At 51.2% G+C, this 19,781-nt stretch overlaps 1 protein-coding gene and 1 non-coding gene across 14 annotated transcripts in view; both read right to left on the minus strand.

Moving 5' to 3' along the window:
- Positions 1 to 8,688: 8,688 nt before the first annotated feature.
- The window catches only part of PUM1 (pumilio RNA binding family member 1), a 137,847-nt gene continuing 126,754 nt past the window's right edge, over positions 8,689 to 19,781 (minus strand). For 9 of the 13 annotated variants that reach the window (XM_027619114.1, XM_027619034.1, XM_027618254.1 and 6 more), the window contains 3 exons: positions 18,763 to 18,884; positions 13,749 to 13,941; positions 10,048 to 10,544 (listed from right to left, as the gene is read on the minus strand). In XM_027619114.1, the coding sequence (XP_027474915.1) occupies positions 10,413 to 10,544; positions 13,749 to 13,941; positions 18,763 to 18,884 (447 nt within the window). In that variant the 3' untranslated portion in view covers positions 10,048 to 10,412. Of the gene's footprint in view, positions 10,545 to 13,748; positions 13,942 to 18,762; positions 18,885 to 19,781 lie in introns of all 13 variants that reach the window. The other 4 variants (XM_027618859.1, XM_027618160.1, XM_027618683.1 and 1 more) reach the window with 2 other exon arrangements.
- Positions 12,834 to 12,918, minus strand: LOC118356943. Its single transcript, XR_004820052.1, has one exon. It is a non-coding gene; the product is annotated as a small nucleolar RNA SNORD103/SNORD85 (small nucleolar RNA).

The following is a 19,781-nucleotide window of genomic DNA, read 5'->3' on the forward strand; positions in this document are numbered from 1 at the left end:
GGAGGGGCGGGGGGCGGGGCGGGCCGGAGCGCTCCCCCCCCCGTGCCCCCTGCCGCCCCGCCCCCCGCCCCCGCCGCCGGCCCCCTAGACCCCCCGCCCGGGCCCTGCGCCCCCTCCCCGCCCCTTCCCCCCGCCTCCGCGCCCCAGCCTTCGCCGGCCCCCCTGCAGTGGCTGCTGTGCGACCTGGGACCCGTGGGCTGCCTCGCTGAGCCTCGGCCGCGAGGATGGGGATCCCGCAGAACGCTGCGCTCCCCCGAGGGCTGGCGGGAGCGCTGGAAGAAAAGGATCCCGCGTGGGAAGGCAGGAGGACCTGCCTGGCTCATTTGAGGGTCTGAGTTGATGGGCGGCATTTGTGTGATCACTAGCAGCTTTCCCCTAAGGGTACCTTTCACGTGGCTCTTCCAGGACCCATCACCCCCCCCCCAAGCCAGTGGACACAGTGGGCCAGAGGTCACCCAAGTCCGGGGCTTTGGCATCTTCAGGACACCTCAGACCAGGCCTGGTCCTCTCTGGGCCTCCGTGTCCCCTGCGCACCTGAGGGTTGTAGGCTTCTGCCCCTGTCACGGGATCTGCAGAGGAAAAGCTGGGCAGGCCTGCAGTGGGGCTGCTCCCCCACCAGCTGGGCGGCCCCAGCTCTCTGACACTCCTAGAATGGAGACCCCTCCCCACCTCTAGTGCAGCTGGTGTGAGAAGTGGTGTGCCCAGCGCTGGCCTGGCCTGTCTCTACTGCCTTCCCCCCGCCCCCTCCAACGTTCTCTGCGATTTACTTTTTATTCAAGTCCCCACCGCGAAGCACATGAGCTCCAGGAGGGCAGGGTCTGGGCCATCTGGTTCACCGCTGCGTCCCCCACACTAGCAGGGACCCTGGCACGTACTGGGAGCTCAAAAATCAATTTATTTCAATGAATGTGTTTGCCATTCACCTGTGCTCACCTGGCCCCAGGTGTTGGGGGGGGTGGGCAAGGTGAATATTGATTAAGCCCTGACCCCGGGGCGGGCATGGCCCCACGCGCTTTATGTGAGTTGTTTCATTTCACCCCACGAAGTAGGTGTGTTAGTGCCTTCACTACCTAGATGGGAAACTGAGGCCCAGAGAGGGCAGGCCACTTGCTAATAATGATGGCAGGCTGGAAGTCTGCCCCTGTGTCTGGCACCCCGTCCCAGGCCTCCTATCAGGAAATAAGAACCAAACTGACCTGAAACTGGAACAGTTCCCCCAAGGAAAAAGGGAACTGAAACCAGGACAAATGGAGCCAATAGGGAGAGGGCTGGGATTGGGCCAAGAGGAAAAGACCCTGGGGAGCCAGCTATGATTTGGGGTGTCAGGGGGACTGGGACTTGTCCTTCAGGGCCTGGTGAAGAGGTCCGCTCAGCATCAGGTTGAGCTGAATCAGAAGATGCTCCCTCAGAGGGAGACGGCACAGCTTGGAGGTGAAGCACGCTGGCTCTGGGTTGGGCAGGTCCCAGTTCTGCCAGTTAATGAGATGTGGGACACTGGAAGCTCTATCCGAGCCTTAGCTTCCCAGCTATGAGATGGAAATAATGACCACGCAGGGTTCGTGCACTCGTTCGTCATTCTCCAACCATCACGGGAGTGCCTCTGTGTGTCGGGCGCGGTGCAGGCACCAGGTCGTGCTCACACGAGCTCTCCCCTGCCGTTGTGCTCTGGGTTCAGTAAACGTGGCTGGGATGGTGCTTATAAAGTAAGGCACCTGGTTAGAGGGCTAGTCACCTCCCAGAAGTGCTGCCACAGGCCAGGGAACAGACCGGTTCTGAGGAGCTTCCAAAGGGCAGAGTTAGGGCCAGCAAGGCTAGGAGGGGGGTATGAGAAGCCAGTTGGTGTAAGCTGGGGCGGGGGGGCGGGGGACTCACGAACAGCTGGAGCTAGCCACACATGGCTACTCGGAGAGGTAGTGGATACTGTCTTGGGAGGTATGCAAGGCTCTGAAAACTAGCTATCCGGGGGGCCGCTAGGACATCATGCACACGGTGGGCAGTGAGCATGGCTCATCTTTAGAGATTCCTGCCAGTTCTGAGACTTCTAGAAGTTGCAGCCCCTCTTCCAGGACCTGGGGGGATGGGGGGAGGGGGGCGGAGGATCTTCAGGCTCGGCCGGCCAGGAGCGCCACCTGCTGCGCATGGGAGGCACTGGTTGCCGGCAGAAGTGAGCCAGGGTCCGGACCCCTGAGGGTCTCATCCTGCTCCTCACCCACCTGCTGGTGCTCTTCTCGGGGTTAACAGATGTTCCCCTTCATCGGCCCTCCCCTCCACCTCCCCCGTGCCTACCTGGGCCTTCCAGCTCCGCCCCAGCGCCTCGGGGTCTCCCTTCACCCACCGTGGTGACCCACACAGGCATTTGGCCCTCCAGGCCCCTCTGAGGAGCCTCACTGACTTCCCTGGGCAGGGCTGGACAAGCCCCATCTTTGTGCTCCCCACCTTGTTTTACTGGCTCCCCCGGAAGTGGGAGCACCTTGGTATCCCCAGAGGACAATAATCGCAGAGTTCCAGCAGAGCTGAGTGTGGGCCCTGCGCTGCTCTGAGAAGTGCGCACGACATTATCCTCACAGAGAAGCTAGGAGACCTGCCCAAGGTCACACAGCTGGTGAATGGGAGCTGAGATCCTGACCCGGGCTCTTAACGATCGCACTGTAAGGCCAAGTCCGGAGGTAGGTCAGGAAGCTTTGGGCGAATGAAAGAGTCAGTAAGGGGATTCCCACCGTCGCGTGAACACAACCAACTCGCGGACATACTGGGATGAACCTGGATCCAGATCCGCCCTGGCAGGCACGCCTGACCTCCATACCTCACCACCGCATCCAGTCAGACGGTTTCTCTGCCCTCAGCCTGGCCCCTGGGCTCCAACAAGACAGCCCAGGGGATGTGGGAGCCTCGGCCAACACCTTTGAGCTCGGTGCCTGAGTCACCCTGTTGACAGTTGCATCTCCAGGCCTGGCATACAGTAGGTTCTCAATAATTGTTGCCTGACGCTACCCGTCCCCCAGAGGTTTGGCTCCACAGACTGGCTCTTTGTCACCCATCATTGCCGTGTAAGATGAGAACCAGGATCCACGGAGGGCTTCGTGCTCACCAGGCACTGTTCTGAGCAGCTGCTGGCAACGGTCTCCTTGGCTTGTCCCCACAGTCCTGTGATGTGGGGACAACAAACACACTTGCCACCATGAGGACCAAAGAGCGAACACTTGGGAGCCCTTCCAACAAAGCCTGGCCCCCGGGGAGTATGATGCATGCATTTGATGTTCACGTTTTATACTCGGGGAGACGGGCTCTGAGAAGCTGGTGACAGGCCCCATGTGGCCGAAGCGGGCCTCCCGACGGCTCCTCACGGTGCCATCCCCCGTGGGCACAGGGGCACTGCCGCTGTGGGCCCCATGTCCTGCCAGGCCCAGGCCACAGGGCTAGGAGACGGCTGGGGGGACGGGCCCAGGGGTGCGTCTTCCCAGCAAGGGGAGGGAAGGGTACAGAGCTGCAGGGATGTGGGGAAGGGGAGGGAGCGCGCGGGAGGGGCAGGAGGGGGAGGGCACTGCCATTCTAGAAGCCGTCCTACTAGCACACCCCCGTTCTTGGGAACAAATTGCACATTTGGAGTCATTTTCCTGGAAGAAGAAAAAAAAAGCCTCTCTAAAAATACTTTTTCTTTCTCACCTCATCCTGGGGCTAGAGCAGTCCGGCTGGGTGACAGCCAAGGAAGGGGGTGCAGGGGGGTGACCCGGAGCGGGACGAGGGCACGAGCAGGAGGACTGAGTGGGGCGAGGAGACCCCCCACCCCCCGAGACCGTGGGATCTGAGCAAGCACCACTGTCGTTGAGGTATTTGGTGGGTCTTGTGTTTCTCTGAGAGCTTTGAGGTTCATAGGGACTCCTTCCAAACCTCAGCCTCTGGTTCTGGAGCCCCTGCTCCCAGGTCAGGCGGGCACAGACTGGGAGCCAAGGGAGCTGGCGTCCCAAGGTGGGCGTGGGCAACGGACAAGCAACCACATTCGCGTGGGACAGGTCCCTGCTCTGTCCCTCACCGCCTGCGTGGCCCCTCGCCCTGGGCCTCAGTCTCCTCCCCCATACATGGATCAGGTCCAGGGCGGGGGGGGGGGGGGGGCGGCGGGGGGGGCGCAAATTTCATTCCCAGCACCCTGCAGGTGGCCCCGGCACAGCGCCTGGCAGAGGGCAGGAGCAGGGAGGGACTTAGCAGCCCGGGCTCTGAGGGGAGCCCTGGGGACTCTGGGGTCAAATCCCGGGTCTGCCACCCCCTGCCCGGGGACCTTGGGCCACGTTCCTGCCATGGAAGTTAGAGTGAGTGACTGTCCCACTCCAGGGTTTGAGGGAGGTGAACAGGGTAATGCAGGGCAGCACCCCACTCAGGGCCAGACCCATGGTCACGACCCGATTGGCGGCTGTTTTCCCGCCATTCCCTGCGTGGGGCGCTCCAGGCCTGAGGTCGGTGGGTCGGGGGAGGGGGGGGCCCTCCGCTGGGACTGAGAGGCCGGGGCTGAGCCACCTCTGGAACGGGACAGCTGTGGCCTCCTGAGAACCCCTGGTCCAGCCCCACCGCAAAACGCATCTGCACCCTGGCCGCCGCAAAGCGCCGGGAAGCTTCCCGGAGTCCTGGGGAGGGTGTGCAGGGGCCAGAGCCGGCTCTCAGAGGCCAGCACACACTGGGGCAGCGTGTGCCTCCCAGGCCCTCTGATTTGCCAGGGACCATCCTGCGCTACAGCAGTTTCGGGGGCTGTTGCCTATCGCTGCGTAACAAGTTACGCCAAAACACTGCAGCTTAAAACAGCGACCAGCCCTGACGGTCTCACCCAGCTCCTGTGCGGCAGGAGTTCAGGAGCAGCTGAGCTGGGTGGGTCTGCCCTGGGGTCTCCCACAAGCCTGCAGTCCTGGAAGGCTCCGTGGGGGCTGGAGGCTCTGCCTGCAAGGTGGCAGGTGTGACTGCTAGCAGCAGGAGACCCTGGCCCCTCCCCACGGGGACCTTGCCTTAGAGTGTCCTAGACAGGGAGCAAGCAATCCTCGAGAAAGAACGTACTGGCGCTGCAATGTCCTGTGTGACCTGGCCCGGAAGTCACACCCCAGGTCTCCACAATGTCCTCTCGTGTCCCTGCGTCCCTATTCATCTGGGGGGAAAACACCAGGAGGCAGGGGCCCATTGCATGAGGGCTACTGAGCAGCGATAACTCAGTGCTTCTGCCTTCATGCTGGAAAGCGTCCCAGTTGGGAAGCTAAATTGAGTTGTCGCTCTAGTGAAGATTCCAAGGGCCCCAACATGGCAGGGAAAATTGGAGGCAATGATAATTAACAACAACTCCTACTTACGGCTTACTCTGTGCCCAGCCCTGTGCCAAGTGCCCAAAGGGAGGAATAAGATTCACAGAGGTTGCACAGGGCCAGTGGAGCTGGAATCATAAAAAGACTTAGAGGTTTTAGTTTGAAAGTTTGGAGCGGAAGCCAGGGATGTGGCCCCATAAAGTGGCACCAGGGCCTCTGGTCATATTCACAGAGACATGGGGCTGCCCCCGTCAGCCCCACCCACCTGACCTCATACCATCCCCGTGAGGGTGGCAGGGCTGGGTTACCACTCCAGTGACAGTTGGCTCAGAGAAGACAGTGATTAGGCAGAGGTAACCCAGTGAGTCAAAGGCAACACTGGGGCCTGTGAGCTGGATTCATATGACCATACCCTGCCATCCCAAGCCAGAGTGAGGGACTAGCCCTAAACCCAGGAGAACCTGGGGACGGAGGGGAAGAGGGGAAGCTCCATCTTAGGGCAGTTGCTGGACCTCTGGTCTCTGGGTGGGACTCCACTCTTGAGCCCCTCAAGCCAGGGGGAAACCGATCCCAGCCCTGACCTTGGAGGCCGGAGCCCCTTGGCCTCTAGAATGCTTTCTTTAGGTAGCAGCACCCTCGTGTGGCTACAGCTGGTAACTACATGAAGTCCCCAGGTTCCTCCCGCAAAATGCTTTGCTCTCCAGCGCCTCCCACTTCTGAAACCCGACTCTTGAGCGGTAGAGAGAACACAGCTATTCCTGGGGCTAACAGAAGGTGGCAAGAGCAAGACGGCACGAATAGAGCCCTGGACTTGGGGTAGGGAAACTTCAGATAAAATCCTTACCTTGTTATTGACTCATTCGTTGTATGGCTGGGATCTCAAACTCCTCATCTGTATAATGGGCTGATAATGTCTACCCACCCTTAGCCCCGAAGGCTTTCATGAGGATCAAGGAATCACAAATATGGATGTGCTCTGTAAACCATAAAGCACTGCGACCAGGTAAAAGACCATTATATAAACGGTGTTGGAGGGACTCCGGAAGGGAAACCCAAGAACACAACTATCTGGCTGGTGGCAGCCCGGGATACCCCATCCTGGAGCAGAAGTGGTGGGCAGCCAAATGCGGAGGTGAACAGGAGCCCAGGAGAGAAACTCAATCCTGCAGAGGGAGGGTCCTGCCCCGGCCCCACCCCGTCGTGTTGCCCAAAAGACTTGCCTCAGATCCCAAACCTATTCCCCCGAGGTGGGGCAACCCCATTCCGCACAGGACCGGTGTGAGGAACAGCTGGTTCACAGCAAATGACTTTATATGTGATGGACAAGGGTTGTTGGCTTCACCAGCACCCGTGCGCAGATGCGGGATGAGTGAAGTCAAAGCTAAAACATGACCCTACCAGCCCTTCACTGCACCGATGTGCCGGGCACAATGCTGAACTACATACTTTCACGTAATCCTCACAACCAACCTTTGATATAAAGCTTCTATTACTTCCTTCATTTTGCACAGAAGGAAACTCGGCCTCAAGAGATGACATGCAGGCACCTGGGGGGCTCAGTCGTTAAGCGGCTGCCTTTGGCTCAGGTCATGGTCCCAGGGTCCTGGGATGGAGCCCCGCATCGGGCTCCCTGCTCCGCGGGAAGCCTGCTTCTCCCTCTCCCACTCCCCCTGCTTGTGTTCCCTCTCTCGCTGTGTCTCTCTGTCAAATAAATAAAATCTTTAAAAAAAGAGAGAGATGACACGGGGTAAAAGGGATTAAACCCCAAGTTTGACCGTACCGCCTCCCCAGGCCTCCAAGACACAGGCCTGAACACGGTGGTGGGGAGGGGGCTTCTCACGGTGCCAAGCTAGTACCTGGCTTGCTACCACGAAAAAGCACCAAGACAAAACATTTCACGAAACGCTAAGAGTGAAAGGGAGAGAGAAGAGAGTGCGAACGTAAGTGGTCCGGGTGGAAAGGAAGAAAACCAAGTGAACGAATGCCAGGTACGTGCCGGGCAGGGCACACCCATCTAGCAACAGTGTGGCTCACGCAGCACCAGCGCTTCTGAGGGAGAGCGGGGCGCCTACAGCTCATGCCGCTCGCCTAAGGTCACGAAGCTGGTGGGCGGGCAAACGGCAGAGCGAGATCTGGGCCTCCTGCTTGGCCTGCGAGCGTCCCGGTAAACCCACCACTTCCCATCCATGACTTTCCAAGGCATGACGTGAGATCCCCACCCATGAACGTATTAGCACCTTCAGTTTCCAGCGGGGAGTTTGGTTTAAGACGAAGTAACACCTGCAGGCCCAGTGAGTGGAGGGACCCGTATTTGAACCTGGTCTGGTTCCAGAGCCATGACACTCAAGAGTCGCACAGGCAGTGACAGATGGCGATGCCCCTCAGTAGCGTGTGGTCTCTGGTGGGCCCATGAGGACTATCAGTGAGAGAAGCCTCAGGAAGGACCTGATTTCAGCTGCTGATGCACAATCATCGAAACCTGCCTTAGCTTAGCTTCCTTTCCCTCCCTTTATCCCCAGGGCCGCAGAGCCTGCTAGTGACAGTCCCTTACCTTCGGGAGGGGATCCGGCAAAGTGCTTTCTGTGACCCGCCTGGGGCTCCACTTACAGACATGAGGTAATGCGGGCTCCCACCTGGCCTCCCTGGCTGAGCCTATCCTGTAGCTGCCAACACTGACCAGTCTTCGTGGGGCAAAGGTGGTCAAAGGATGAGCATTCCCAGACATAGGTGGCAGGCCCACCTCCGTGAGCTAGAGCCTCCTGAACTAAAAACTGGAAGGCGGCCCCAATCTGAGGGTGATGAGCAAGATGAGCAAGCTAGGCTCCTGGGCCAGCCTGAGTGGGCCGGACGAGGACAGCAGCAGCCCAAACTGAGGAAAGGGAGGGGGGCATCGGGAGGGGAGGCTGAGACAGCCCAGAGAGCAGTCCGAGACACCTTAGGGGCCGCCCACCTCAGAAAATGAGATGCCCCAGCATGTAACGGAGCTGGGAGACATCCGTAATTGACTGGATTCAAATCTAGACCCAGGCTCACAATGCTGCAAAGGCGAGAGCAAATGAAGAGCATCAAACTGGGTCCCGCCGCAGGGCACCGGCTCTTTGACGATGTTCCCTGTGACTGATGGGCAGACCCTGGGCCGAGGGAGGCAGATACTCTGATTTTTCAATAGAAGTTGGAAATCTGGACTAACAGTCTTGCTTTTGAAAGCACAACAAAGGCTAAAGCCAACATCTTTGGGTCAAAATGCACTCCAGAGCTCTCAGTCGGCCACCCCAGCCATATTCCCAATCCCACCCCCACCATCCTGCAAACAGAAATCAAACAAGCAGGAAAAAAGTCATAGAGAAGGAACGGGCTGTCCTGGGGCACTAATGTTAAGGGGGAGAGGAGGCGTTAACATAGAAGCACAAACTCAGATTCCAAAGTTCTGTATTTTTCAAAATAAAGATCACACATTGTTTAGAGACAATCTACACAAGAGTTACAAAAAATAGTTGCCCAGGCATAAGCATACACAGGTTTGTTAATTATACACATATGGTTACAAGTGTGCTTGCAAAAAAGTTCATTGGAAATATACACAAGGCTCTGGAAATGTACACCGTGTAGTGTTACAATTCTATATTCAAACAAGGAAAATTGACAGTATGTTACATTCACTTACAAGTAGACAAAATGCAAAATACAGTTCATCTTCTGTACAAAAAGGAAGGGCAATTCACACTTTACAAGGTGAGGGGGCTCTGATTGTAAGGAAAGCTAGGGCGGGGCTGAACTTTGCACGTCCTTATGACTGTCACAAAATAAGCAAAACATTACTTTTTAGGATAAAAAAAACACTAGTGTGAACTGAATCATCTTGAATAACATTTAGAAAGGATCTTGCTACTGTGGGACTAGGTGACAAATAAAACCAAGCTATTTTTTTCCTTTTTAAACATTTAACTAGGCTGTATAAAGAACATTTATTCCTTCAAAAGAAAAAAAATTTACTTCTGGTTGAAATTACAATTTACAATATACAACACTATATGCTACGACCATAAAAGGTGTGAATATACACTGAATGCACAGGGCTGGCTAATTCTCTTTTCTTACCAAAAAACGTGTTTATGTTGATTCAAACTTCTCCACATTTACATTACAGGTATACAAATGTACAATTGTACAATCCAAAGTATGTTCGACTACTAGGGTCCATTATAGATACAGATTAGACATCAAAACAAGAAAATACTACAAATTTGTATATATGCAAAGTCTACACCAAGTATACACTATATATTTATAGAAGCAAGACCAAAAGCAGAGTTGGATTTTTTTTTTCTCATGCTAAATAATCAGATTTTGCCTTTCAATGTTAACAGACAAAAATCCAGTAGGCAGTAAACAAATACACCCGCCCGGCCTTGAAAGACAGCCTAGGAGCTCACATCTCCTCCTCCCAAAACAGATTACACATCTTCAGCATAATAGTCTCCAAAAAAGGCAATTTTTCGAAGTTTCCTAAACTTAATGTCATAAACTGAAGCTTTAGCAATTCTAAAACAATTTTCATTTTATATATATATATATATATATATGTATATATATATATGTTTTATAAACAGTGTTAAATGCCAGTTTGGGGTCATTTAACAAAATTCAAATTTCTCAGGTTTTTTTGTTTGTTTTCGTTTTTTACTAAAATGAGGAGGTGGGGAAGAGCTATTTGCAAAACTTGCCGGCAAGGCAAAATGGGTTAAAAACCTTTTTTCTTTTTTTTTTTTTAAACTTTTTTTGTTAAACCAACCACCCTGAAAGTTTCCACACGTGTAATATAGATACAACATTGAACAAAATATGTGGCCTCCCATGTACATTGGTTACCTATGTACAAGTATCCTATACACCAGTAAAACAACAGGGCAATTAGTCAATTAAAAAAAATAATTAGTACATGTTATGCGTAATAAAATTAAACAAATTTACAAAGGCTTTTCCACTTGTGGATTTGATTCCTTTTTTTGGAGGAGCGGGTAATCCCGGAGCAACCATTGACCCATTTCAGCTTCTCTACTAGAACATTTCTGGTTGCTGGTTGGATTCGCCAGTGGGCCAGTGAGGTCAGTGGGAACGAGGGGACAAGGGACCACCTCAGATAATACCATTAGGGGGACCGCAGATGGGCCCTAAGTCAACGCCATTCTTCATGTAGTACTTCTCCAGCTTGGCCAAAATGTGCTTGCCGTAGGTGTACTTGCGGAGAGTGGCGATGTGGGGCCGGATCTGGGGAGGAAGCACAGTGTGCGTTACTCTGGCCTGTGAGCCCACCGCTCCCAGGCCCCAAAGCGTGCACACGAGTCTGCGAGGCAACACCTTCCCCGGGTTCTCGGTCAGGGCCCCGCCACTCGACAGCCACAGTGACCACGCTGAGTGCGCAAGGGACGAGCTCCTGTTCTAAGCACGGGCACGTGGGCTCGGCAGGCGGCTGGCCACAGACCATTTCCGGGTCAGGACACGGAACACGCACGTCCTCACTGACAACCCCACCACCGCTGCACAGCACCCTCCGGGGCAAGCTTTCAGCCTCACTGGCTCCCCTCAGCAGTGGGGGGAAGGTTCTTTCTGGGCACCGTGAACCCTGGGCACACCACGTGACCCCGCCATCCAGTTCACAGAAGATCCCAGAAAACGACTGACAGTAAAAATGACTAGTGTGGGCCGGGTACTGTTCACTGAAGCCCCATATGGCAGGTGTGATCATCCCCATTTTACTGATGAACCCCGAAGGCACAGTGGCTAAGTGGCGCATCCAAGGCCGGACGGCTACTCGGACACAGGCGCTGTGTCCTGCAGCAAGGACTCTTCTGCCCACCGTGCCGGTCTGGCCCCTCACCCTCTGCACCCAGGTTCAGCTCGTGTTCTAATGTTCTCCAGTCCCCAGACATGAGAGGTGCTTCCTCACTGGAGCCACCCTTTCTATGCCAGGAGCTCATGGAGCTTTCTACGTGCCCTGGCTAGGGCGTGGAGCACGCCACCTTGACAATCCCTGGCTTAGCCGCCGACGGGTCCACCAACAGTGAGGGACCGTGCGTACCAATCTGCTACCCCACCCTGATGAGCACTTGCACACTCAACACACTGGACACCCACACCAGGGTACACGGACGCTCTCCACGTTGAGAGCTCCATGCAGGCCACTATTTTTGTCTGGTTGGCCAGGTCCTCAAAGCAAGGAAGTCTCGAGCAGCTCTAGAAACCACTGCTGCGCCACAGGACATAGACCCACAGCAGCTACTACGTTCTCACCTACAAGCCCGTGTGGGGAACCGTTAACAGCTCTGGGTTCAATTGTGAGCTGGGTGGCCCAGAGCACTCGCCTCAACAGCTCTGTAAAAAGAACATGCAATAATGCTACACTTTCATTTGGGTAGCAGTGAGGATGACAGACATGGCTGGTGTTTCTGGCATTAGAACGGGATGTTCAGGACCCCCTGGCTTTTTGGTGGCTCGCCTTTCAGAAACATTAATGACATTCACATTCAATTCTTTCACCTCTCTGTCCCTGGGACTGGTGACTGCTAAGTCCAGCCAATGAACTTGGAATCCCTCTCCTTTCCCAGGCAAGAAACTAACGACCCTCGTGCACAAGCACACACACTGTTGTTGAACTCCATTTTTTACTTGATTTGGTGGGAGGTGGAAAGGAATCAACCTGCTCCACGGTCTCCTCTTGCTGAAAAGGACACTGCCCAGCAGTGAAAGCTGGAAAACTCTCAAGTTTTTTGGATCCGTGAGACTCTTCCTTTTTCCACTCCCTCCACCAGCCAACTACCAAGCCCCGTTCTGTCCACTTGTCTTCAATCCCAAAGCCATCACCAGCTCTTGGCTTTAAAACCGCCCATCCAGCCTCCTCACTGCCTCCTCTCCTGCTGCCTGGCCTCCTCTGAGTTACTCATCAGCCAGGACAATCATGTGAAACGTAAATGTGACCTGGCACCACAGGCCTGCCCTACTGAACACGCCTGACTTCAAATACACAATCTTGTCTCCTGCTCCTAAGCCTTCATGCACCACGTTCTCTCTGCCTGGAAGGGTTCAGGGCTTTATTCAAATGTCACTCTCTGGGGGAGCCTTCTCTGTACCTCCACATTAGAAGAGAGCCTGACACATTCTTGCACAGCCCTCCCCCATATGTCCCCAGCACGACTGCCCACTACCTGTGCACAGTACTGTCCTATTCACAGATACCGGAGCCCTGCTGAAAGGAGGGCTTGCTCTCCAGTCTTCCAGCTCCCCAGTTTTTCCAGCTTTCACTGCTGGGCTTGCTCTGAGGATGCACACAAGCATTTGACAAATGAAGGATTGAACAAATGGACAGGCTAAAAACTTCTATATGACTCCAACACGGCCTCGGCCTTCCCCAGCGTCTTGACCCGCGCATCCATGAGCCTCACAGCTGGAAGGACTCTGGACTCCCCCAGCCTTCCACTGCCACCGCCAACACCACTGCAGTGTTTCGCTGTGTCGTGCTGTGTTTTGAACTGGAGGTGGGGGTGAAGGAGGGGGCCCTCGTCTGGCTCAGAACTTGAGTCCATAACAAAGATTCTCATTACCGAACTTTGTTCTCAGGGAGGGCAAGTGGCTCATCATCGCCAGACCGTGGCCAACCCCTCCCATGACAGGGGCCGAGGGAGTCCAGAGCCCAAAGGCTGAGGGTTCGGGTCAGAAGCAGCTCGGGCTCGAGGCCCTGCCCAGCACAAACGCAGCTGTAGCACGCCTGCCCGTGGGTGTGTCTTGCTTCCCGAGCCCAGGGGCGCTGCGTGGGGCTGGCTGGACCGGCTCTGAGACTGTTCCAGAAGCCATGGGCGGCTCTCGGTGTCAGCCCCACACACAGCACCTAACAGTTCAGATTTCTGTCCCTGTCCTCCTCACTCCTCCTCAGCCTGGACTTCCCTCCCGCAGAGTCTCCCGTGAAGCCGTGAGCACGGGCTCTCACGTGCTCACCAGCACTTCCCACTGCTCTTCCCCACCCGGTGCTCTGTGGGCAGGGACCGATCTGCGTCATGTGTGCGCTGCTGCCCGGCACAGAGTGGGCACCAGGCCAGGCACTGGGCAGGCACTCTCTCGGCGGGGGGGGCGGGGGGGGGGGATGAGAGGAAAGAGGAAAGGAAATAAGGCAAGCAGGCCGATCTGCTGGACTGAGAGCTGGCCTCCCAGGAGCAGAGGGGCAGAAGCCTGCCCTGAAGAGCACAGAGGGAAATCCCCCACAAAGACCGGAGTTGAAGACCCTTTCACACCAGTGAGCTACTAAAACATGAAGACAACGGCCACTCTAGAGAAAAGGAAACAGGAGCACAGCATGAGACCTAGTCCAGTGACAAACTCCACAAAAAGAAGCAAGCTGTCTACCTTCATTTGCATTTCAGAAATGTCAAGAACCTCAGGCCTTGCACCCTTTCTAAGTGAGATCTGCCAAACCTGGCCTACCTTATGCATGACGATCTTCCGCTGGGCTGGCTCTGCCACATCGATCATCTTCTGGACCACATAGTTGGCATACTGGTCCTTCATCATTGTGTATAAGGCACTGTGGGGACCGTCATTCATGGTGCATACCTCATCGATAAGCACAGCACGCTCCGTACGGGAGGCATGAGTGACACACTTCTCCACAACATTGCTGTAATGAGACAAATCCGGGGACAACTCTTAGAACAAAGACCTTGTCAGGCTGTGTCTGGCCTCTGTCCTGACTTGCAGTCAGCAGCAAAAGAGAGCCTGACATTTTTGGAAGATCAATTCACCAACTGTCTGGCTCTATGTGTCTCCCCCTTTGCCATCTGTGGCTGCCAATGTGAACCGTGGCTGACACCAGGTCTCGGGGGAAGAGCAGGCCCAACCTTCTCACAGGGGAGGGTAACAAGCCCAGGTAAGCGAAGGGACTCAAATATGAGGCTCACATGACAGCCTAATAGCCGCACTTGTTAATGATTATAATTTCAACACACAACCAAAATCCATGAATCCTCGCCTTTCTAAGTGTACGGAGGTCAGGAACAAGCCTTCCTTATGTCTCTACCTCTAGTGCCAACCACAAAGAGTGGCCCCCAGGAGAGGAGGCCCTGCACGCTCAGTCAAGGAGGGTGTAAGCATGAACCACAGCACTCATTCAGCAGCCTGCTGCTGCCTCTTCAGAGTCTAAGAACAAGAACCACCCTACAGGCCTGCCGGCATTTCTGAGCACTTCACAAATACATCGCCTTGGGAAAGGAAGACAGAACTGTGGCTACACTAAATCCAGGGAGGCCAGAGAGGGCGATTTAATTACACACGGCTGTGCTAATGGGTCTTTAACATCTCAGAGTGATTAAAGTCCGACACCACTATGCACCTGTGGCTCCATGAGTATGAGGAGGTTGTGTGATGTCCAAGAATAATACCTATTCTCTGTATCGCTGGAGCCAGTAGCTGGCAAGGACATCTGCTGGGTCGGTGTGCAGCTGAGGGCTTCGCAGAGAGTTCGTGACTTGGGGAAGAGCTGCTGTGGGTCACAGAACTCTCAAAGAGAAAAGGAACTTAAGAGTCCAGACCTAGCAAATGCAGGAAGCTCTTCTGTGACAGTCCTGAAAGATGGCCACTTAGCGTCTGCTTGGGAATTTCTCATCATCCGGAAATAATTACTTTCTAGGGTGACCTACCACATGGGCGAAGGGCTATGAAACACTCTTCTCTACATAACGAAGCAAAACATGCTCTCCCCTAAAATTTCACCCATTTGTCTTAATTTTGCCTTCATGGACTGAAAAAGGACATGTATACCTACGTCAGGAGTACCTTAATGCAGGGACTCTTTACTCCTTCCAGAGGCCAGCCCTCCGGATATCTGAATAGTCCAGGAACTATCACCAGAATAATTCCCTCCTCAAGTTCTTACACTGTAAGAGGATGCTGTTCCACAGAGCTCTCAGTATTAGCTCATTGTGCACACTGAGCTTTTATTTGGAAAACAAAATTCTCAGGGCACCTGGGTGGCTCAGCTGGTTGAGCGTCCAGCTCTTGGTTTCAGCTCAGGTTGTGATCCTGGGGGTCGTGGGATCGGGCCCTGCACTCGGCACGGAGTCTGCCTGGGATTCTCCCTCTCCCTCTGCTCCTCCCCATCCCCGTGCGTGCATGCTTTCTCTCTCTCTCAAATAAATAAATAGGAAGGAAGGAAGGAAAACAAAATTCTTAATAAAATTTAAAAAACTACCATCCTACCGGTCATTTCTTCAAACTTTAAGATACACAGTGTCTGGGGCGCCTGGGTGGCTCAGTCGTTAAGCATGTGCCTTCGGCTCAGGTCATGATCCCAGAGTCCTGGGATCGAGCCCCACATCGGGGTCCCTGCTCCGCGGGAAGCCCGCTTCTCCCTCTCCCACTCCCCCTGCTTGTGTTCCCTCTCTGTCTCTCTGTCAAATAAATAAAATCTTAAAAAAAAAATACAGCATCTGTCAAGTCTGGTGACCTAATCAATCAAGTCTAATTAAGACAACAGCCTCTCCCTTTGACACAGTATCGTAGAAAAACTCCCTTCCCCACCTTACTTCTACAGCACTAACTACTATACAGTACTGTTCTGGTGTGAACTCAAAGTGTAGCACTGTGGAAGTGAATCTCCTAATAGCCATCGGCTTCTCCCCTAGCAGAAAAGGGACTTAAGATATTACTGATCCCGTCAGAGAGCACAAAGCCTGTCATGATCTCCAAATGTTCAGGCAAAGAATCCATCAATTTTCAGGACTGTTTGGCTGGATTGTACCTTCATCCACTCCAAGCCTGCTTCCCCTAGAAATTAGTCAGGACTTCCTACTAAACTGGATTGGGGACAGGACATTCTTCTGGGTACAGGACTCAATCCTCAACACTGACCTGTCTTCCAAGAAAGCAAGCAGGTAAATCAGCTACCACCATGGGATCCCACTTGGCCAAAGACTTCCACCTTAATACATGATCGAGAGTGTTGCAGTCTTTAAAGTTTATTCTAGGCATTCTGAAACTACAGTTCCCAGCCCATTTGTGGGTGGTGAGATCAACTTAAGTAATTTGTGACCAGCTTTTTCTTTAAAAAAAAAAAAAAAAAAAAAAATGAAACAGAACAGTAAGTATCAGAATTAATCATGAACAACACAGTTTCAGTTACACGTGTATGCATGTGCGTGTGCATGCAAAGTCAATGAAACTTTTACTTTTTATTCTGGGTCACCATCAAAATTGTAAGTCACTAATCTATTTTATTTCTATTGATCTATGTCCAAATGTATCAGCTATTTCTGGTGTTATCTCTAATCTGCTGTTAAGGCCACACAGTGAACTCTATTTCAGAGGACTTATTTTTCTATTCTAGAATTTCCATTTTGTTCTTTTTTATAATAAAGCTTCTAATTCTCTACTAACGTCTTTTCATTCATTACAATCATATCTTCCTTTACATCTTTGACTATAATTAAAATAGGTGCTTTATAATCATTCTCTGCTAACTCCAATATCAGGGTGGTCTGGAACTAGCTGAAGTTTTTCCTTTTTCTACTTTTTTTTTTTTTTTGACTATAGGTCATACTACATTTTCCTGCTTTCTAGACATAATGAATGATACACAGTAGAAACTGAATTCTGTTACATTCCCCCAAGGATATTACTTCCCCCACTCCTTTATTTAGTGCAAGTAACTTGGCTGAACTCAAACTGCAAACTTCTCCCCTGCAAGAGGAATCTCAGTTCTTTCACCCTTAGCTGGGCTGCCTCAAGTTCGCCCCATGCAAATGTGGTTCAGGAGTCAACCAGATCTTTGGGAAGTTTAAATGAGGGCCTCCTCACCCCCCGCCCCGCCCCCTCGCCGCCCTTCTCTTCCTTTCCAGGATTTCTGCCCTGTCGCTTTCTCACTCTCATTGCCATGGCTGTCCCTAACTCTGCCTGCCTTCTGGGAACACTGGAGATTTTTTTATCCCAACTTTAGAAGCCCAGCATGGAGCAGAATGGGAACTGACTATAGGCTAAAAGCCAATTAAAACTGGGAAATTTCCTGATCATTATAAAAAGTCATTAATAGACCAAATCTTAATGGTGTTCTCAACACAAAAAAGAAATAATAATGACATGATAAAGGTGTTAGCTAATGCTACTGTAGTTATCATACTGCAATATATCAATGTATCAAACCAACATTATTACACACATCAAACTTACATAATGTCATTTGTCAATTATATCTCAATACAACTCAATACAAAAAGAAAAATCAAAAGGGGAGGCGGAGAGGGACAGGGAGATTTCCCCAATGCAATTACCTCCTTCCAAGTATCAACAAGTCTCCCATCCCCCAACCCCTTATGGTATCTACCTGCTCTTGGCCACTCTCTTAACGGCTTAATGCCTTCAGGAAGGTTTTTGGCATTTTGTCCACAATTTATAGTTGTTATCTGTGGGAGGATTAGGCCCCAAAGTAGCTACTCAGTCATCACCAGACCACAAGTCTATTGTAATATTAATACTTACACCTAAGAATGAGATATTAAATACACTGGAAAAAAAAAAAAAAAAAAGTAAACAGAGGACAGTGACCCAAGGAAGAATTCTAAGAGATTCAGCCCCTACTTCCCTGGTCCTGCCAAATGCCAAAAAAAAGACAATACAAGGTCACAGAGACCCTGATGTGGTCAGGTTACTGAAACGCTGGATCTCTGAGTTTTTATTTTTTTTTAATTTATGGATCTATGAGTTTTATTTTATTTATGGATCTATGAGTTATTATTATCTATATTTTTATTTCTTTTCTCTCTTTTCCATGCTGCAATGTTACAAAGTTTCAAAACTAAGAGATGAACAACTTAAAAACATCGAGGCCATAGAGTCATACCTGCTTTGCAATGTATTCTAAAATACAAAGAAAAATATTCCCAAAATACAAATTACTATATTGCGTGCTGTAGGGTACACACATTCCACTTAGAAAGACCATATCACTAATCCCTTGGAAAGGCCATAAATTTCTTCTCCAACCACTGCTAATAATCATAAGTCACCTAAAACATCTTTCCAAATCTGGCGATAACCAGTGCATTTTATTCTTGACCTGGCACAATACGAAGACTGGAAAAGAGACTCTAAGAATACTGTATACATAGCGATGGTACACTAATTTTGGCACCAGAGAGGAAACTGAGTAAAGAACATCTCACAATTCCGAACAAATAAGTGAATAAAATGTCCAGTTCATCAAAGTATAAGATGTAAGTTCTTTAGAAACATAATCCTCAGATTTCAAAGTGGGGAGTGAGGAGGCATTAAAGGACCTGCTTTATTTTATACTTTATAGTAGAACCATTTGACTTTTTAGGCTGTGTATACTTTGAGAAAAATAAACATTTAAAAAAAGAAGAGAACGAAAATTCTTTCTCTCTAGACTTGAAATACTATCTTATCATCTTTTTTGGAAAACAGAGTCCATGTGATTCAAAGCACGCACCTTGCAAATTTGTGCTGACTCAATACAAGTACATTGCCTCGGATTTCTGCTACAATTTTACTTTTATCCTCAGGACGACCGTGCTCCAATACATGCTGGATTACATAATTTCCATATTGATCCTATTTGAGAAACAACAAAAATAAAATTTACGTAAAAATGAGTTCTGTGGATTACCTAAATCCTTACATCTAATCAACACCTACCTACCTTCCTATAGCATCATGATGGCTTACCTGAATACTAATGAACACTTAAGAATTTTAAAAATGGATAGGGAGTGATAATTTTTCCCTATGGTTACAAAAAAGGAACATATTACCAGATGATGGAATATTTCTCTCTATATTTATGCCCAAAGGTCTTTTTTGGGTTCTTCCTTCATAAGCTACTAGACACAAAAGAGTAGCCCTCCTCTCATTTAAAAACAACAACAACAAAGAAACAAAGAAACGAAGGCACAGGTGGGAATAAAGAGCTATTTTTCTGGGACCCCTGGGTGGCTCAGTCGGTTAAGCGTCTGCCTTCGGCTCACGTCATGATCTCATGGTCCTGGGATCGAGCCCCATGTCAGGCGCTCTGCTCAGTGGGGAGTCTGCTGCTCCCTCTGCCGCTCCCCCTGCTTGTGCTCTCTCTCTCTCTGACAAATAAATAAAATCTTAAAAAAAAAAAAAAGCTATTTTTCTCTCAAACAGAAGCTTAATAACTAAGAAAAATGGGAAACAATGTTTATGTCCAACAAAACAGACAATACCTAATTAAATAACATCACAAGCAAACAACAGATATATTCACTCATCTAAGGTTAAAGGTATTGGACAGAATAAATGTGTAAAAAGAGGCAAAAATTTGTAAGATGGGAAAAATTAAGAATGTACAAATAATATTTTTAAGAACAAGTGCAAAGGCCAAATGTGTTTGCTTCTGGATGGTAGGATTATGGATGATTTGTTGCTACTTTCTGCACTTCCAATTTTTTTCTACAATGAGGATTTAATACACTTATAACCTCACACCTC

This window comes from Zalophus californianus, chromosome 4, assembly GCF_009762305.2.
Source record: "Zalophus californianus isolate mZalCal1 chromosome 4, mZalCal1.pri.v2, whole genome shotgun sequence".
Classification (NCBI taxonomy): Eukaryota; Metazoa; Chordata; class Mammalia; order Carnivora; family Otariidae; genus Zalophus; species Zalophus californianus.